This window comes from Sceloporus occidentalis, unplaced genomic scaffold (assembly GCF_023333645.1).
Source record: "Sceloporus occidentalis isolate IW3139 unplaced genomic scaffold, rSceOcc1.0.p SCAF_4, whole genome shotgun sequence".
NCBI lineage: Eukaryota > Metazoa > Chordata > Lepidosauria > Squamata > Phrynosomatidae > Sceloporus > Sceloporus occidentalis.
Genome location: NW_028316984.1, coordinates 60523019 through 60544743, shown reverse-complemented (window position 1 = coordinate 60544743; position 21725 = coordinate 60523019). Strand labels below are relative to the sequence as shown.

At 40.2% G+C, this 21725-nt stretch overlaps 1 protein-coding gene across 1 annotated transcript in view; it reads right to left on the bottom strand.

The window, feature by feature from the left end:
- LOC149313901 (aspartate--tRNA ligase, cytoplasmic-like) overlaps positions 1–19124 on the bottom strand; it is a 56441-nt gene extending 37317 nt beyond the window's left edge. The window contains exons 1-4 of the mRNA XM_089520111.1: positions 18914–19124; positions 13978–14035; positions 11688–11780; positions 5455–5557 (exon numbers count right to left, since the gene is read on the bottom strand). Coding sequence (XP_089376237.1) covers positions 5455–5557; positions 11688–11780; positions 13978–14035; positions 18914–18985 — 326 coding nt within the window. The 5' untranslated portion in view covers positions 18986–19124. The remainder of the gene's footprint in view (positions 1–5454; positions 5558–11687; positions 11781–13977; positions 14036–18913) is intronic.
- Between the last annotated feature and the right edge of the window lie 2601 nt (positions 19125–21725).

The window sequence follows — 21725 nt, the reverse complement described above, 5'->3', positions numbered from 1 at the left end:
GCCCCACACGCGCGCCGCAGCTTGAGCGCGTATGCACAAGTCCGCGTATGGCGCGGGCGCACTGTATGTCAAGTGTGTGAGGGATGGGACATGTCTATGTAAAGTGAGGCCAGACTGAGAACTGCTTAGGGTATTTAGATCCTTTAGGAAAACATACACTTCAACATTTGTTTTATTATCTTCTACAGTCATCATACCAGGTCTGCAGCTTCTAGGCAAAAAAGGAACTTGAAAAGCTGTACAGCATTTTTACAGGGTTTTTTACAGTTAAAAACTAACAGCTGCACAGGTCTGTTCTGCTGACGTTCAAAGCCAGCATTAGCACACTAAAGGTTTTCAACTTAACACAGTGTAATTTTAAGATTTACAGCTAAACAAAACAATATGTCAATAGTTGCCCTTCAAAGATATGAATAGTCTCCATTATTTCTTAATACTGAGAAATAGGAACTATTACTTGTTTGGCAAAGGGAATTTTGTACACATAGTGGATGGAGCATTATGATCTCCATTGCTCTTGAGTTCTCTCCTTTAACCATGGATGCATCTCTTGTAAAGGCAGATGTTCAAATCTGTTCTTGAAGAGATTCCATTAAAAAGGATGAAATCATCTGAAGAGAAATTGCAGATATGTTTGCCTTGAATCACATGTTTTGGATATAGCTTCAGGCCTTTTGCTAGGCCGATTAAGTTTATAGATGGTCATAGGTAGATGTTTGTCCTCTATGCTTTACTATTTGTGTACAGATAATAGCAGTGGTTCTGCTCTAAAGCAATATGGACTGGTATAAAGGAGTAGTTGGAGGGGAAAAAGACTGATATGTGGAGTTTGAGACAGCTATGGAATAATGCAGTGATATATACAGTCAAAGAGACAACAATGTGGGGATTGAACAGAGAACACTAAACACAGACTGATACAAACAGTATTATTATAAAAGGTAAGGAGAAATGTAGAGGAAAGGAAGAGAAGGGGCTTTTCCCACCAGAAATGAGTAAAGAAGAAATAGGCAGTGATTTCCAAGCCTAGCCTTCCAGATATTTTGAATTTCAGCTCCCAGAATTCCTGACTATTAGCCCAGCTGACTGGGGCTTCTGGCAGATGAAGTCCAAAGGATTTAGAGGGCCAAAGTCTACCTGCAGTAGAATAAGAGATGAGAACAAATAAGTCTTTGGCTGTTCATATACCAATGAACAGAGTTTGGGATACAAACAAGACAAGCATGAAGTCCTAGTGCATGAAGATAAATATGACTTTATAAGTGTAACAGGGACTTCCATAACTAGAATATAACAAATGAAGGATATAATCTCTTCAAAAACGATCAGATGGGGAAGAAAAGGAGGGAAAATAGCATTATAGGTCAAATACAAACTCACTTGTACTGAAATACATGAGTGATCACACTGGACCAGTGGAGAGATTTGGGTTAAAAATGGAGAAAGACATCTACACAACATTGTAGTAGGGGTTTACTACAGGCCACCATATCAAAATGAGGGCATGGATGATGCTTTTCTGAAACAAACTTCAGAAATCTCCAGGATTTCTGAACTGGAGCTATGAAAGACTTCAATTATCCTAATATCTGCTGGGAAACTAGCATTGTTAAGTATAGGCTAGCAATGCAAGTAATTTCCCCTTTCAAAAGGTGGAGGGAGGAATAAGGGGATCAGCAATACTGCTTGATCCTAACCAATAAGGAAGAGTTGGTCACTGGAATCAAAGCAGTTGGTACTTTAGTGGAGAGTAACTATGCAATGCTAGGATTCATGATTGTGGGAAAGGTCAAAGAAGAATATAGTCAAACACAAACCTTAGATTTTAGGAAAGCAGGTTTTATTAAGTTCAGGGAAATACCAAGCAGAATCCCATGGTGAGAAATGCTAAAGGAAAAAACCACCCAGCATGGATAGGATTTCATAAAGAAACAATGCTAAAAGCTCAATCAGAAACAATTCCATGGAAGAAGGAAAATGGGAAACATTTGAAATAGCCAATGTGGCTGCAAACTAACTCAAGGAAAACATAAAAAGAAAAAAAAGCATCGATAAAGAATGGAAGGAAGTACAAATCACTAAGGAAAAATACAGATGTGTAGTCCAAGCTTGCAGGAATAGTGTAAGGAAAACTAAAATTCAAAATGAGCTGAGACTGACTAGGCAAGCTACAAGCAACAAAAAGGGTTTTTTCAAACATGTCTGAAGAAGAGTATGATTAAAGAAATGGTGGGACTGCTGTGCAGAAAGGATGGTAAAATGCTAACAGATCACAATGAAAAGCCAGAACACTCACTAGTAGTTTTGTTTTCATGCATCAGCAGAGACCTTGGCGATGAAGCATAGTTGCAAATTAAGAATGTTAAAGATTTGGTCAGAAATCACCAAGTTAATCTAAATGAATTAAATCTGCAGGGATAGATGAACTGTAACCCAAGATATTGAAGGAACTTGGTGACATACTTGCAGAACTGCTTGCCATCATATTTGAGAAATCCTGGAGAACAGGTGATTTACCAGACAACTGGAGACAAGAAAACACTGTCTCTCTCTTTAAACCAAAAAGCAAAAAAGATGATCCAGGAAATATAGGACAGTTAGCCTGATCTCAATACCAGGAAAAAATTTTGGAACTGATTATACAGGAGTCTCCTTGCCATTGTCTCAATGACAATAATGATTTGCATGACCCAGCATGGTTTTGTCAAGAACAAATCCTGTCAAACTAACCTTGTATCTTTTTAATTTTTTTGACTGAGTGACTTGTTTAGTAGATGGTGGGAATTCTGTGGATGTCATTTATCTAGATTTCAGCTAAAGTCTTCCACAATATTTTGATTAGCAACTGACAACAACAAAGAAAATAATCTGATCTGAACAAGTGAAGTGTCAGTGATTGCAAAAACCACATAGAAAAGATTCAAGAACAGAGTTGTAATAAATAAATCAGGTTACTGATCTCTTCATAGGGAATAAAATAAGAAGACAAAAGTAAAAAGATCACAGTGAATACTTTTAGTAGAAAAAAAACTTTTAAATGTTTATCCAGAAAATATAGTGTTATTTTAGTTTGAAGAATGACTGAAAAATCATTGAATGTTCATTTGAAAAAAAATGTTTTTGCACAAATGGGATGTGCTCTAAATTTAGATGCCTGAGATAAACAATTGGGCAGCTGAACTATTTGCCTAGGGAGCTTGACTAAGAGACACACAGATTTGAGGCAAAATACATGGCTCTGTTGGAAAAAAGCCACAGTATAAAGGCACAAACAGAAGCTACAATAGGAAATTCCTGGTGCACAGCAAATGATCATAAAAAGTTGAACAGAGGAGCTGTAGCCATTAAGAAAGGTCAGTCAAGGACTCATGGCACAAATGAAGCCAAAGCAGTGAGGGCACCATCCAGAGAGACCAAATGAGGAAAAATACCAATTTTCCTCCAGTGAGGCTCTTTAAGAATTGAAACAAAACTGAATCTCAAAGCCATTAAAAGAACAATCAGGCCACTTCATACTGTCTCCAGATCCTGTATACCATCATTTCTACAAAGTGTATCATCATAAACGACCACTATAATGAATGCTGTTCCATGGCCTTAAAGATAATTTGGAGGAACTGTTTAGAACTTCTCATTAGAAAAGTTTATGAAGGCAGCTTCACTTTTTCTAAACCATTTAAGCTATCTCCAGGTGCAGTGTTCATGTAGGCTGGAGTGATAGTTCACTCCTCCACCACAAAAACTACATCTAGACACAGAAAGGTAGTATCTCAAATGTAATTCAAATGCATCAGAACATTTTGCCATTATGGTGGGCCAATATTTTAAATTTGGATGGATTAAGTAAGCTAAATAAGTACACATGTTTTGTTATTATACGCGGGTTATAGACCGCCATTTGGGACGTCCTTAGGACGTCCCAGTTTAAAAAAGGGGCGTCTCTTCTAGACACCCCTACTCCTATTACGGACTCTGTCCGTAACAAATGGCAGCGGCCGTTCCACACAGCCGCCGCCATTTTGACGTCTTGGATGCCTAGCGTCCAGACGTGTCGCGGCGGAAGTGACGCTGTGAAAGCGCGCCTTGCGCTTTGTGGCGCCACTTCCGGGGCCCAGGAAGGAGCGCAATTTCCGCGCTTCTTCCTCGCAGCGTCCGGGAGTCCCGCGGTTTAGAAGCTGCGGCTCCCGGACGCTGCAAGCGGCGCCGGCAGCAGACCGCCGCAATTCGGCGGTCTGTAACGTGCCTTAAAGACTATTTTGCCACAAAGGCAAGTCAAGAATATAACCAACAATGTGTGCAATTAAACTTAGAACTGAACACATAGAAAACACAACTCACTCACTCTAACTAATTTAACTTTAAAAACATGAAAAGACGGCCAAATATTAACAATTCTAAGATTTAGACTGCACGCTTCACCCGGTGACAAAATCTAGAGCAGTGCTACTCGAAGTGGTGGCCTGCGGATCAGTGCTGGTCCAGAAGCCAGCTGCTGCTGGTTCCTGGAAGGCTTCCAGAGGAATACGAAACAACTGAAAAGAAACAACTGAAGCCAGTGGGCACAAGTATGGTACCAGTCACAGGCACACTGGGGAAATAAAACACTGGTCTGATAGCTTAAGAATTATTGGCTGTTGACTTCCAGGAAAGTCAACAGGAACCTGCAGTCAACAGCTCAGGGATCTCCACCAGTTCAAGGAACAATCACTTTGAGTAGTAGTAGTCTAGAGGATCCTCCAGTGTCTAGCATGTTCCCAGGATATGCTGCTTTCTACTTTCATTCCCAGATTGTTTTCGCAACCCAGGGACTTGTCAGATCCAAATTTTAGAAGCATTTACAGTGAGCAGGCAAAGCCTTGATTGCAATGTTTTTTACTAAAACAGAAACCAAGTCACTTCCTATCAAAAACAAAAACAAAAAACAAAACAAACAAACACGTTTAAGTGCCTGTAATGAAGAATAAAAGAGCACAAATTAGGTTCTTAACTAATTTTAAGAAAAAAAAATTACAATATTAGACTTCTAAATACCTTTCATTTTCACTTGGCAGTTAGATGAGACAGAATACATTATTCAGCGAAGATCCAATGCTTAAAAAAAAAAAAGGGGGGGGAGGCTGAGCCTATGTTCACATGCACACACAAACTTCTAGCAAAATAATACCTCCAAGCTCAGCCTGCCAACCTTTTTTGTTAGCCAGCTTGAAAGTAAATGGGAACTGTCTGGGGAGACAGAATGCCCCTCAGCAGTTCAGAATGAATTTCAAGCCTGTGTTCCATTTTCTCTTTTGTAAGTATAAGGCATTCAGCACTATAGTGAACCGACAATTTAAATAACTACATTTTAAAAACAAATGCAGCATTGATGTTAATGTGTGAAAACGGTCCCAACCCCTGGGAGCCTTGGTTCCCACCATTGTTTACTGTGACAACAGGATATAATTGCTTACTTACTTGGCAGCAAACTTTACCATCTGCTTACTTGCATGGTCTCCCACAGCCACCAGAGCTTGGACATTAAACTGCTGCTGACGTAGGACTAAGAAACACTGTTTTCCTGAAAAGAGGAAGGAACAATGCAGGTGTACTCAGGGCAACAAGTTACTTAGGATCTCTCTCAATGAATAGAAAAGTATGTTCTACTACTTTAAAATTAAGCCTGAATATAAATGCTCTCGAAGTACATTATACAAGCAAGCATGTAGCCTTTGCTACCACTTTCAGACCACAACAATCTTTTGTTTTTAATTTGTATTCATTTTAGATAAAAAGAAATTTCAGGTAACTGGCATATGCACCATTCTGAGAAAAAAAGCACAAATCAATTTGTGTAAGTAGTGATCTATAAATTACATCAATGCTAGCTGATTAAGATGCTAAGACGCAAAGAAAAAGGCATGAACTCAAGCAAATATCCATGTTTCAGACACACATAGACCACCCGGGAGTTCAACACAACTCAAGGCTAAAGTTAAGTGTATCAATCCCAAGGCTTCAGACCTACCTCAAAAAGTGTTTAAACCCCTTTCAACCAGTCTAAAATGTTTTTGAATATTTCATGAAGCTTCTACAAATTGAACACACCCCATTTTTTTGGGGGGGGGGTAATTTTGTCACTGGCAGCAGCAATTCCCAATTGTGGAATGACTCTACCAGGCTTCTCAATAATACAGCTTTTGGGAAAGACACTGAAAAAAAAAATAACAGGAAATTGTTTAAGTGACTTCTCAGTTCTTCAGTAGACTATGTCTGACTAAGAGACTGGAGTGTAAGAAGAGAGATTGAGAAAAAGAGTCATCTGTACCCTCAGCTCTTCCTTCCCCTGTGCCCCACAGAGGAAAGGCATGCATGCACAGCATTCTCAAAGTGTCAGAGGAGAAGTGAACCACATGTAGCTCTGCCCCAACAGAACTACTTTCTCTGTACTCCATATTACATGGAGAGCACCAGGCTGTTGATGGATAGTCCATGGTGGCAGCTTGTCAAATGTACCATCAAGAAGATTTGTTAAGGGGATCCACTGCCATCTCCAAAATGATCCCTGACTATGGCCGGTTACAGACCGGCACTTTAGTGCATGACGAGCACGCACTAGGGTTACAAAAGGGCGGTGCTTCTGCACCGCCCTAACCCTAGTGCGTGCTTGTCACACACTAAACCGCGGCGGCCCTTCCATACGGCCGCCACCGTGAGGACGTCACGGCCGCGCCGCCTCTAGACGGGGCGGCGCGGATGTGACGTCCTTGCTCCGCGCCAGGGCGCTTAGTGCGCCCTGAACACGGATCAGGAAGGAGCTCCGTTTCGGAGCTCCTTCCTGGTTTAGTCTGCTGGGCATAGCCTTCAGACGGCTGTTCCACCCAGCGGACTAAAAGAGAAAGGGGCCAAGCGGCCCCTTTCTCTTCTCCCCGCCGCCGCGGGGTGTCCTTGGGGCTTGAAGTCCCAGGGACACCCCTTTTCAGGCTGCGGGGAAGCGGCGTTTTGCTGCTTCCCCGCAGCCTGAAAAGCGGCGGATTGGGGCCTCAGCGGCTGCCGCTCTGCACGCTGAGGCCCCGATACACCGGGGAAAGGGGCAGGTGCAGGCGGTCTATAACCCGCCTATATTTCTGTTTCTCATTTCCACAGCAACCCAAACTGATCTGCTGCAATCTAGGCTGGTCATTTATGTATTTATTTATTACAACATTTATATCACCTCCTCTAAAAAATTTCAGGGTGATATATAATAAAAGCAACCTGATTAATTTAAAACAGTGTAAAATGAAAATGATTTTTAATTTAAAGCAATTTGGCTGGAGTGGAGAGGACATTATACAACTGTGTGTACCTATCTCTCCCCATTGCTTTCAACAAGAGGGGCTTCTGAGGTCTGAAACCCCAGCAGTGATGTCTCAGTTCATATGTATTGATGACTCCTGAAAAATAATGGGAGCACTACCCTTCACTTTATAATTTGCTAATATCTTTGCAAAGATGCTCCAGATATTAAATGTAAAGATGACACTGATGTCTGCAATATGACTTTCTATTTATTATGCTGCATTTGCCTTTACAATAATCAATATAGCACTTAATTTTGAAATATGAAAGAAGCCAAAACTTCTTGCACTCCATGACTCAGAAACAAATAATGCAGACATTATGTCCACGAGAAACCCCTGGATCTTAATGGGAAATGACAGCTGCAAAGAAAGCTAAGGCACATCAATCATGTCATACACTTTTGCTTGACCCCCACCACTGAAGTTGACAGTTTTGACACCGTACTAGTATTATCAACTGCTGTTTCAGTATACTGAAGGCCTGTTTGCTCCTGGGTCTGACAGCACAATCATGTCCACCATGAAGACAATAATCTGAATTCAAATTCTGAATTCACATTTACTCTCAGGTAAATGTGTGCAGAATTACAACTTTAGCTTTTCACCAGACTAAGCATTTTTTTCCAATAAAATTAGTATAAGAAGCAACAGTTAGCAATTAAAGTAATGCCACAATTTGAATGCTAAGTTAACTTCACAGATACTTATGCAGTTCTGCTAAAAGATAAATGTACTTTGCATGCGCAACACAACATTTTTAACAGAATTAACTCATAACATTAATGGCACAGTACATTGGTGGGTGGGTTTCTGTTTAAAACCAAGCCAGTGCTACCAATGTGCAGGACTGAAGGAGCCTGGTTCTCACTTTCAGTTAGACAGCGTTGATTTCTACCAGTTAACTATTGGGATGAGTACTGTGGCTAACATAAAGTAGACAGGGTGATTTTTTCTCCTCCCATGATGTCAACTGAATTTTCCCACTGGCAATTTTATATAACACACTACTAAAGTTAGTTTAGATCATGATGGTACCAAACACAATAATTACTAAGGACCAAATTAGACATTACAAGCTAATCCTGAGGGGTTATTCTAGTCAATCTAACCCAGTATTTTGTTTCCAACAGCAAGCAGTAACATGTTTGTAGAAAGCCATGGGCAGTTCATTAAGTTAACAGCCCTTGTCCACTTTTGGCTGATGAGCACATGATACTTAGCTGCTTTTGAACCCAGAAATTCCACAGAATGAATCATAGCTAAAGCCAGTAACAGACCTATCCACCAGTAATTCTAACTATGCAACTTATGGAAGTGATGACATGTGAATTTCACTCAGAATCCTATCTATATACTGCAATAATTTATTTCAGTGAATGGATCTTCATGGTATTGTTTAGTGGGATAGAGAAGCACATGATTCTCACAATGGCATTAAATTATGACTGCGCAAGCCTTATTTCTGAGTATACACACAGTTTGTATAAATATTATGCTGATTAGAAAATTAAGGGCAATATATTGCCTTTCTATAATTTCTTATAAAATCTTTTTTTTTTACCTGAAGGGCAGCAGATTTATTCCACACAGGTTAGTAATAAAAAATACTTTGCCACACAAGTAATGGTGTTATGCGGCTGCTGGCAAACTGGATTTAATGCAAATTAAACACTGCCAATGGCAACCTCTCAAATGGCCATCTCTCCACCTCAGCCTTTGGCTGTGCAATATATTTAAGTAAATAGAGGCTTAAGATAGACATCAGCATTGTTCTCCATGTTACTGACTATCAGAAGATGGAACTACACAATGAGGCAATATCATGTGACCCATTATGCAGAGAAAACTCCACACAGAAGTGTTGATTTATCATCAACAAGCACTTTTCAATGTTGATAGTTCATTCCTCTGTAGAAACCAACATTGGAAATGAAGAAAGCTCACACCAGCTACAGGCAAATCACAGCATTGTACATATATAGTACCTCCTAGCCTCTGCCCACTCCATCCCCTGCAGTTTTCTTTATTCCTCCTCACAAAACTCCTCTTTCAAAAATTCCCATTCTACTACCATCTCCATCCGAAGAAAGAGGTAAAGCATGTACGAATTTCATTCAATACAGACCAAAAAGACAGGACATGTCTAGCAGACTTTTCCTGGGATACTGCTTATCTTTTAATCTCTGTACACCTGTTCCTTCCTTCTTATACCTATACCTGTTAAAAACTATCTATGGGGTTCTGGGAGCCACATGCAGCCTGTAGGCCATACTTCTGCTTTAAATTCTTTAAAATACTGGAAACAGGATTCCTAAAGGATCATTCTATTATTTATCCTTTACTTATTATATTATATACCCTTCATTATTCTGCCTCATCACTACAGTAACAGCAAAAATGTCTTCTTTATGTTTTACCACCACACAAGATATGTTTAGGGTACAAGGGGAAAGACCTACTTTACTATACAGTAAGACGCTCTTATCTGCAGATTTGCTTTCCACGGTTTTACTTACTTGTGGTAAAAAAAATACCCACCTTACCTGCTCCCCAATTTTCCTCTTGTTGCTTTCTCACAACAAGTGGAAGGTCAACCTCTGGTCCAAGCATACCATAGAATTGATCTAGAGACACCCACAAATAGAGTGCATTTGTCAGCATGTTTGTGGGCATGTCTAAGTTCACCAGTACGATTCTATGGTATGCTTAGGCCAGAGGTTGACATTCCACTTGTTCTGAGGAAGCAATGAGAGGAAATGTGGGAGCAGAATGGTTTCCCCACCCTCTGTGGGGCAGCATGTGAGCAGGGGGAGGGATATTTTAATTATATTTTTGTGGTCTAAAAATACAGTCAAATATAAAATTCAGTACTATCTGCTGTTTCAGACATCCTCAGAGGGTTTTTGAACATATCCCTGAGGATAAGGGGATCTTATTGTAGTGCCAGAAGGCACAACCCCTTGCTCCAGTTGTGATTCCACTTAGGCTCATCACTAGTTTCCATTACTGACGAAAAGTTTCAACAGGACTTTGGTCTGACCTCTGCATGATCTTTGTTAATATTGTGTGCTGTGCTTAGGAGCATGCAAAGTTCAAATTCACAAAACAGCTGTCTATCTTATGTCATCTGAAGAGGTCAAAAACATACTTAAGTGTGTGCACTGGAAGTGGATCCCCTCCCAACTGAAAAAAGCCAAATCCCCAACCTTGTGCTTCCATAGTGAAGAAAAATGACAGGCAGGTGGTTCTGTATGAACAAGATACTCCATAGAGCTCAAGCTTAGATAAGAATTTCCTTTGAGCTCACTGTATGAGAAGATTTTTTTAAAAAAAATTATGAGCTGAAATATTTTGTTTGAGACACATGAAAGCCTGATTTGTTCCAGGTTTCCCATTCCCTTTAGAATGTAGGATATATATTCCGACCATCCAACTGAAAAGAGAAATTTTAGCATGCTTAATGATTGATACTTCTCTTGTGGTTTTAAATTTTACTTCTATATGATAATGTATTTATTTAAAGTCATTCAAAAACAGTTCATAATTATACAATTCTCATTAAAAGCTAACTTAATGAGCCAACTCATTAAAAGCTAACATATATTATTGAACTTAAGACAAGAAGCAAAGCATTTACAACCCATGTCACTGATGAACGAGAGACATTAAAGTTTTAATTTCTGCATCTATGGCAGAGAGTGCTCTGGCGTGGAATACAATTCCGTTAGAACCGGAGAGGGTGAGTTGAGACAAAAGCAGAATCCATGGTGTGCAAGAGAGAGAGACACACACAGAGAGAATGCATGTGAGAAAAAGGCAGGAAATTAGGACATCTTCCTATCAACAACTTGAAAGCAAGCATCACAGCCTACTGCACCTACATAGGAAATGGCGCCATGACAAGCAAATGTTCAAGACAGCCATTTAAAATGGCAGTTGGAGCTACTGACCCAGAGTTTTTTCATGAATAAGTGGTCCAGGCTGCCATTTCAAGCAGTTAGTTGGAGCATTAACTAAAAGGAAGGCCCACAGATTACTACTTGACCCTTTTCTTTCACCCACCTCTCTTTCAACCAATCTTCTTGCCAAACACCAGCCTGCTATGTCAAATGATAGCTTCAGCTTCTCTCATAAGTGGAGTCACATGAAGATAACCACATTAATCCAATGCTTGACAAAACAAGATATATCTATATCTCTATATCGAATCCTATGTAGCTACTTTAAATCACTGTGCTATTAAGAGTAGTACAGGAAAGTACTAGAAAAAGTATAGAAAACATTAACCTTCTTGATCTGTAATGAAATGCACAAAGGACAATTGGTACAGGCATATACACTCAAGAACCAGACAAGAACTGTTTTTACCTTTTGCTCTGCTGGTATGGACTCTACCACGAACCCAGACAACTTCATCGGCTTTCTCTCCTGTCAAATCCTTTACTCGAATTAACACACGATCTGTATGCAACAGAAATAATAATAATAATAATAATAATAATAATAATAATAATAGGATTTATTTATAGGCCGCCCAATCACTGGGAATCCAGGCGGCTTACAACAGAGGGGATAATAGATGGTTCCCTGCCTCAGGCTTACAATCTAAAAAGACACGACACAAAAGGAGAAGGGAATGGTGGGAGGGAGGGGATCAGGTCCAGCATTCCTCTCTCCCTCTGAGGCCTGGACCAAGGCAGATGGACTGGAGGGAGGGCTCTTTTTCCTGTATTAGTTGTTTAACACAAGAAAAGCACCTTGAAGATTTAATGCACTGTTACATGGGAAACAATAGAATGAGTCCTCCTAGCATAACTGTGGAATGCATCCAGAGTTGTGCTTACTTAAATGTTGATGACAACAGAGGAAGAGACTGGGGCAGTGATTTTTGCCAGTTCTTCCTTCCCTCACTGGGGATACTAAAAAGGTGCTCCAAAGGGTTATGAGCCCCTTTGGAGCTGAGTAGACAGCAGAGCTAGAAAGAGGGGAAATACATAAAAATCGCTGTGACATTCATATTTCTTTAGTGGGTTCTAGCTTCCTCCATAAACATCTCAAAATAACCCCTTCTTTCCTAAACTATCTATATTTTAGAATATATTATAGGTTTCCATTTTAAACGTGTTTGGAAAAAAACTCCATTAAATTTTGAACAGCTATTTTAATAAATTTAGGATTAAAAAAATAAGCTTTCTTTTAGAAAGAAATCACAGAATACATTATTCAGTTGTTCTTAAAAAAGGACATAAAGTTGGTATCAACGGATGCTCAAATGTTCATGGCTGTGCCAATGTCTCTGGGTGCATGCGCCACCATTGACGATAATGGGGTGGGACCATCTGTAGGTGCACCTGCCAATATGGAGGGCTGACTATATAATGCCCTGTATAATGCATTTTAACCTCTTGCCTATATGTGATCTCTTTCACCTTAGGTGCTAGAGAAGCTGTAACAAATAAGAGAACATTGGCTAAAATGGACTAGTGATCAGTTCCAATTAAGGAAACATGTACAGATGGTTTTTGATTACTTGGACAGAGTCTAAATGATGATTATGTTACATTTCACGAAAACAGAGTCTTTAGGCCCTCCTGTACAGAATCCATCATCTCCAAAGTACAATCCTATGTGCATTTTATATTTGTGGGAATATCCCAACTATAAACGTCAGCCCAATTGCATGAGTCTCTCCTAACTGATCATTACTCACTCCCCAGCAATGAAGGGAAGGGTAGTCCTGTGGGGGAAAAACCAAGTAGACCCAGCAACATAATTATGATGCTTACACCTGGGCTTTTACAATGACCACCAGGTAGTTTCCAGCATGTCAGAAAGCAGAGAACTCTCCAAAGCCATTGAGGGATAGGCTTTAGTAAAACACATTGGCCGACCTAAACAGGAGGGTTATATGCAGTGTAAGGTACACTTCTCCAGTGAAGGTCTAAGCAAATTAGAGGAAATGCATCCTGAGCTCTTGACTCACCTGTTTTGATTAGATTCTCCAGACACATGTGTCAGCAGAATTTTGAACGTTAGCATTCTACCACGTTCAGTAATAGAAAATGTGTAATAATGTATATTCTAAGACAAGCAGCCCTGTAAAATAGTAGTGCTAGTTGAAAAATCACTGCTGCTAAGCATGGAATTAATCCTTTCTGCACAATAGTATTCCTTTGGACAATCAAGTTTCACTTTTCCTCTTAAGCCAGTTCACATTATAACTTCAGTGTTCTCCCATTCCAATCTGATGTCTGTTCTGTGAACCTTTGACTTTCTAAGTATTTTCAGTGCTATCAACTGTTATGTACATTGAGCTGAAATTATCGTTGGAAGCAATTTTTAATTTTTTAAAATTCAGTTAAGCTTTCAAAGAAGATACAGTGCACCTGCACGCCAGAAGAGGCAATGGCGTGTCCATGCACATAATGTGAAGGCACATAAAACACAATTTCTATATACCAATTTCAAATTCCAGCATTTTTTATTTAGACAGAATTAGATCATTAATTTAAAATTATTAGAAAGCTGCAACCATTTCTAAATGTGAACAACAAGGTGAAAGGCACAATTATGTATTTACATATTTCACTTGACATAGAAACTTGCATAATTTTCATGGAACCTACAACCTGTGTGCTTTCCAAAGTTTGAAACTGACCTGGTTTCTCCTGGGATTGTATCAGTGGCAACACTCCATATCTTTCCTTTGCATAGTCCTAAAGAGGAAAAAGGACTTCTTGTGATAAAAGCTTTTCGCCATGTCAGAGTTAATAGGAAGGAAAAGGTATAATCAGATTCACAGAGTTCTTCTGTCACACTCCATTTGACAGCACTTAATGCGTGGCAATGTTCTACATATGGAATTATGTGTTAATAGCAGAGCACACAGTTTGGAGGCAAAATTATGGCATGATTCTGAAAATAACATAGAATTTTCATTTTAATTTTGGTATTACATTTTCTTGAGTGTGAGATAGAGAATTACATCCCAGCAAATAAAGGATGATCAGTATGAACAAATTGCATGTGTTGTAAGAAATTCAAAATTTGTTACCACTTGTCTGTCTCTCTCTCTCACACACACTCACACATGGGGGAAACACACACAAGTGACATCAACTTAGAGATCAACTTTTCCCAATTCCTCTTTTATCACAGAATGATTTAAACCTTAACAGATGTGAAATCACCATGCTTCTCTTGTATCATCATCAACATCATGTAACCCCGCTTCGATCCACCGGGAGAGGCGGGGAAACATAAATAAAATTTATTCATCATCATCATCATCATCGAGATGAGTTCACTTACTCCGATACTGGCACTAGCTATAAACATATGAGAACTGAGTACTTTCTGGGGATGAACTGAGCTAAGGCATTCAATGTTCCAGTTGATCTGTCAAGTAGACATCAAGCCATGTAAAGGTGTTTACTATTTACTTTGGCTTGTGTCTGACAGGTGCACAAGTACACAAATACTTGGAAATACAGGGAACTGAGTGTTTTCGAATTAGAGCTATATTTCCTCACTGTACCTTTCATGCGACTTCCATTTAATCTAGTGAGTTTCAGGTTACCAGTTTGAGAGATACTCAGTATATCCCAATAACTAAAAATTAAACCACCAAATTTTATTATGGGGCAGGATTTGCTCAACACACAGCATTCAAGACAATTATAGCCCTTCTTTTCACTCTCTGCACCCATCTACCCTTCCCTCCATTATACAATATGTTTAGACATATACGCTCATAGAATCATAGATTTGGAAGAGACCCCAAGGGCCATCCAGCCCAACCCCATTCTGCCATGTAGGAACTCTCAATCACCTTTCTTTGGATTAAAAGACACATTTACACCTAGTCAGCCCCTCTGTTGGCACATCTATGACAGGATCCTTTAGTATATGAATTGTTGGGATGGCAAAAGCCTTGTACAATCTTGCAGAACAGAGAAAGGAAGAAAAAGGATTGGAAGAGGTGAGCAAAAAATACCATGGAAACCGCACAAAATGAAATAAAGATATAAAGAGACCTTTTGTTGTTGAGTGCCTTCAGATCATTTTTGACTTATGGAAAGACACTAAGTCGATCCTATAATGGGGTTTTCTTGGCAAGTTTCTTCAGAGGGGGTTTGCCACTGTCATCCTCTGAGGCTGAGAGAGTGTGACTTGCCCAAGGCCACCCAGTTGATTTCCACAGCCAAGCCAGGATTCAAACCCTGGTCTCCAGAGTCATAGTCCAACACTCAAACCACTATACCACATAGGATCTCAATAATGCAAAAGAAAATTAGAGGTACTATCAATGAAGTCAGGAGGTGCTATGGAGTAAAGTAAGAAGGATATAATAGTACAAGAAGGAATCTGGAATGGGGAAAGGGGAATGAGGAAAGTTGGAGTATAGATCTGTGGTGATACAGAGTAAAGGGGCAGACAGAAAACAATCATTTAAAACTGAAAGCCAAATAGATTTCTCAGTTAAGACAGCAGCGTAAAATTATAAAAGTGATTTGCAAACCTGTGTAATAATATTAAAACTAGCAACTTGTGTAAACAGCAGCTAATCAGCTTTAGAAACAACAATGAGAGAGACCTATAATAGTGATAATAGAAATATATTAGATGCAGGATGGAGATGAAGTAGAATCCATATAGGAAAAAAATATATAGATGTAAAAAGAAATATTATACCAACACCACAAGTATAGGACAACATAATCCCAATCCTTTCCCAAGCTTGTACCTGCTGGGATCATGAATTCAAATACTCCCTTTCTCAATTTGGCAACTCACAAAATCCTATATCTATCACATCCAGTGATAGCGGCACAGACTTTAGTTGCAATTATTGTCCTACAGATAATCAGAGAATTGATTACTGCATTTAAAAAGTAATTTTCCTAACAGAGATATGAATATTAAAAGTCACTGCCAATAATAGTACCCTGTTCCTCAATCTGTTTTATTATCACTCACTCTAGCATGAGATATGAGCGTGAGTAATAATTCTGAATGTTAAGAAATACCAGCTGTCCAAGCTGGGTTCAGAAAGGAAGAGGCACTAAGGGTCATAATACAAGCATACATCAATTAATAGAGCTCACGACAGAATTTCAGAAGAAAACCAGCCTGTGCTTTATAGATTGTAGCAAGGTCTCCAATTGTGCATTAATCGCTCTAAAAGAAATGTATGTGCCACTACATTTGATTGTCTTCATGTACAACCTATATTCAGGGCAGAATGGAGAGAAATAAGAATGGCTTCCACCACCTAGGAGGTCAGGCAACTCTGCATTTTATCCCTCCCTGTTTAATTTATACACAGAACATATGCAAAAGCATGATTACACTCAGAGAAATGAGAAGTGAAAATTGGGAGAAGGAGCATCACTAGTTTATAATATGCAGATGTCACCATCTTGCTTGCAGAAAACAGCAAAGACTTGGAACGACTACTGATGAAATTTGAGGAAGAAAGGGCAAAAGCAGGAGGATTTCAACAGGAAATTAAGAAAACAAAAATAATGATCACAGATTATTTACCTAACTTTAAAATGGAGGATAAAGATATCAAAATGGTTACAGATTTTCTACACCTAGCCACATAATCAAGACTTCAAAAGAAGATGACTTGGAAGGTCAAGGTAAGATCCTCAAGTGTAAAGGTATATTATTAAATACCAAAGCCAGGGTCACGCATGCCATAGTATTACTGATTTCTGTGTATGATTGTGAAATCTGGACAGTTAAGAAAGCAGAAGAGAATCAACTCATCTCAAGTGAAGTGCTGCATTAGAGTTGTACAGACACCACGGATTGCCAAAAAGACAATTAAATGGGCCCAAGAGCAATCCAAACCTGAATGTACCCTAGAAGTCAAAATGACTAAACTGAGGCTGTGTTAGCCATAGCAAGGGAAGACACACTCATCAGAAAAGACAATAATACTAGGTAAAGTTGAAAGCTGTAGGACAAGAAGAAGACCAGAACATAGGTGGACAGACTCAATCAGGGAAGGCACAGTCCTGAGTTGCAAATCCTTACAAACTGGGTGTTTATGTGGTCTTTCATATACAGAGTCACCTTAAGTAAAAGCCAACTTTATGGTAAATAAAGTACCAGTAATACAATATAAATAAATCAAAGTCCATGTACATGAACAAAGGTGTATAGCAGTTGAGCTTCAGGGTGTACTAACTCTGAGGAGTAACTCTGGAGCAGAAGTAAGAATTTAATTCTGGTTAGTAGACAGTTGCCCGATTCAAGAATTAAGACTATCGGTCTTAATTTTATTTTACATATATGGAGAGATATTTTATACAGTATTTCTCTCTCTCTCTGTGTGTGTGTGTGTGTATATATATATATATATATAAACAACTAGAATTGTTAGATGTTTATGATTTTAAAAGGAAAGATGAAGCAGTTGACGCACAGTCTAAGTTGTATGAAGTTTTTTTTCTTAAAAGAAAGGAGGACTCCAAACAGGAAAATCAAAGGATTCTCTTTATAAGAGGGAATATCTGTAGGTGGTCAGAACAAAACATGTAAACTCTTCTAATATACAAAAATCTAGCCAACACTAATGCTTGGGCATACTATTTATGATGTATCTATCTGCTCTCTGCTATAATGTAAAACTCCTGTAACTTGTTAAAATTTGTAAGCCCCTTTGTGTCCCAGTTTTGGGGAGAAAGCGTGATATAAATACATAACGCTTTCTGTTGCTGCGTGCTTTCAAGTCATTCCTGAGTTATGGCAACCCTAAGGCAAACTTATCAAGGGGTTTTCTTGGCAAGCTCTGTTCAGAAGAGGTTTGCCGTTGCCTCCTCTTGAGGCTGAGAGCATGTGACTTGCTCAAGGTCACCCAGTGGCTTTCCATGGCTGAGCTGGTCTCCAGGGCTGTACTCCAACACTCAAACCACTCGGCCATGCTGGATCTCTATCAATATAATAATAATAATAATGGATTTTTAACCAGATATTTGGGCCACCCAGTGGGTTTCCATGGCCCAGCCAAGATTCGAACCCCGCTCTCCAGGGTCACAGCCCAACACCTGGCAACCCCCCCAGCTAAAGGCAGCAGTATCTGTTTAGACTGCCAAATAATTTGCCATCACTCCAGCATCTCTTTTTGTGGCTGTCAGGGTACTTTTGGCAGCACTTTCAAAGCTAAAAGGGCAAGTGTCAAAACCAAAATCCTATGAGAAGTTCAACACTCAAACCACTAGGCCATGCTGCCTTTTCAGAAAGATAAAGACGATGAAAATGACAATGATAATAATCACGTACTATATGTAATACCATAAATATAACAATAATAATAATAATAATAATAATGCTGTATTATATATGTTATAATACTATAAATAACGATGATGATGATAATACTAATGATAAGGGACGTCTGTCCAGATCTGAAAGTGTGGGGTGTCCAGGAGGGATGGAAGAGGGCCTAAGAGTAACACACTATAAGGCTGGTTTGAGACTGCTTTAACTCAGTGCTATGGAATTCTGGGAACTGTAGTTCCTTGGCGCCTGCCCACCCGCCCTTCCACCCCCAGCTTCCCCCTTCCCCTGCTCCAACCCACATCAGCTGCCGGCTGCTCCATGGCGCTGTCTCGGTTCCGTTCCTGGCTCTTACGGGAAGCGACGCCGGGCATTCTGGCCACTTCCAGCAATCAAGGTTGGCCAACGGGGCAGAAATACAACAGCCCTTTGCTTTATTATTATTACTGGCCCTTCGAGGCTGCCGTACCACCTGGCGAGCCCTTGGAGCGCGTGCACAGCCCCTCCCCCTCCCCTTGGATCAAGGGTTTCGGAACGCTGCCCCCCTCAAGGTTCCACCCTCCCTCGTGGCAGCAGGCGCTTCGCTGGCGCACGTCGAGCACGCAGAGGGAGAAGGCGCTGCTCGTGACGTCACTCAAGGAGGAGCCTCGCCTCTCCCTCCGCTTGCCTTTTTTACTACAGGAATTCAGCATCGCGAGACGTGGCTCTATTCTCGCGAGTGTTCAGAGGTTTCACAGATGGCTCACACACACTCTCTCTGGCTACATGCACAGACTGCAGAAATAATACACTTTGACACCACTTTAACTGCTATGGCTCAATGCTGTGGAATTCTGGGGAACTGTTGTGGGACATTTAGACTTCTCTGAGAGCTCTGAGGCCCCAACAGACTACAAATCCCAGGATTCCCTAGCACTGAGCCAGGGCAGTTAAACTGGTGTCAAAAATGCATTATTTCTGCACAGTGGCATTCTGGGATTTGTAGTTTGTTGTGTCCTCCCAGAGCTCTTTGACAGAGAAGACTCAATGTCTCTCAGAACTAGTTCCCAGAATTCCATAGCATTGAGCCAGGACAGTTAAAGTAGTGTCACACTGGACTATTTCTGCAGCCTTTGATAAACACATTAAAAGTCCTGTGTGTCACCTTCAAAGGTTTTAGTATTGGCTTCCCCCAATCTCCCTACAAAAGAAAAACAACCAATAGTTTCTTACAGGGCGCATATACTACACTGTAGAAATAATGCAGTTTGACACCACTTTCCACCCTACAGAATCCTGGGATCTGTAGCTTTGCGAGGTCAAAGACCTTGTGAAAGTACAGATCCCAGGATTCCATAGGATGGAGCTAAGCGGTGTCAAACTGCATTATTTCTGTAGTGTAGATGCACCCTCAGCACAATCTTCTGTGTTCTCCTCAGGAATAAGCTCTTGTCTATTTCAGTGAGTCCAAGCTGACCAGATGTCCTTCTAAGCACAAAGGGCAAGGCACCACAGAATGCAGGACATTCAAGAAAAATGTAGGACATTACAAAGTAAAAGCTAAAAACACTCATGTAAATACACATTCATGCTTCTTGGTCATGCTCCACAGGGAGGACATTGGGGAATTACTCCTGGAGAGGAGGCTGAAATGGAGGACATATCTTAACCTTGATTGAGCCTCATCCTGGGTAAATCTGCACTGGATTACGTTTGTTATGTGCCTTAATGTGGCACTTTATGGTGAACCTATCACAGGGGTTTCTTTGCAAAATTTATTCGGCTGTGGTTTGCCACTGCCTTCCTCTGAAGTTGAGAGAGAGTGACTTGCCTAAGGTCATCCATCCATCATGGAGTAGGGATTTGAACCCCAGACTCCCAGAGTCCTAGTCCAACACTCAAACCACTACACTGCACTACTTTATAAAAGAAGTAACCTCAACATTTGCTATGTGCCTTCAAGTCAATGCCAATTTGTTGGTTTGTCATTACCTTCTTCTTAGGCTGAGAGAGTGTGACTTGCCCAAGTTCACCCAGTGGGTTTCCATGGCTGAATGGGGATTTGAACCCTGTGTCCCAGAGCCCTAAACACTCACACCACTACATCATGTAATAAACTTCTTTCTGAATAGACAAATCTAGGCTTACATTTTATATGATGCTATGATACTTGTTTTGGCAGACAGGTGCTGTTTCTTAAGGAGCTGCATGATGGGAAGATGCTAAACTGGTGCTTTTTAATTTAAAATATGGCATGCAGGTTTTTAAATGATTTTCTTTTTTAAAAAGCATGCTTTTAAAAAGTGAAAATAAGGCTGGACAGATACAGGTGAACATATTTAAAATCACACTTGGAAGATGATCTAGTAAAACTTTGGCATGATTACAGAGATAACCCCATCATTTTAAATGGCACAGTTGGTTCTGCTGCTCCTTTGACAATTTACTGCTTTTGCTTCCAATTGCAGTTGACAGTGCAAGCCTATGCATGTCTGCCAAGAAGTTTTAAATGTGGGAATTAAACAGGATTTATTTCTAGGTCACAGGACTGGTCCTTTAGCCACTTAAATATCTTGGGAGAGATAACTTGTCCTTGCTTGTTTTGGAATAAGAATAGTGGATGTTGGTGGCTTCCTTGTCAGTGTTGGTGGTGGACAAACAATTGGGTCCTAGTTGAACAGATCAGGTTTGAACTCTCCCTGGAAGCCAAGATGATGAAACTGAGGCTATTGTACTTTGGCCACATCATGAGAAGGCAGAACTCATTGAAAAAGATAATAATGCTGGGCAGGAGAAAGAGAGGAAGACCACACACCAGATGGATAGACTCAGTCAGGGAGGTCAGGGGCCTGAATTTACAAGCAGAGCAGTGATCTTGAAGATGCTTCATCCACTGGGTCACCAGGAGTTGAGGTTGATTTGAGGGCAGCTAACAATAACAGCATTCCTTCAGGTTTTAGTACGAAGTTTAAAAGAAGCTGTCCAAGGTGCTGAACTTGTTTTGTGGCTAATGTTCAACATCTCCGAAGTTCTGACTAAAATACAGATATGACCTATCTCCATCATCCCCAGCATGGAAGCTTCTGGTGGATAAGTTGCTTATTATAAGTTTTGGCTGATACACCAGCTGCCCCC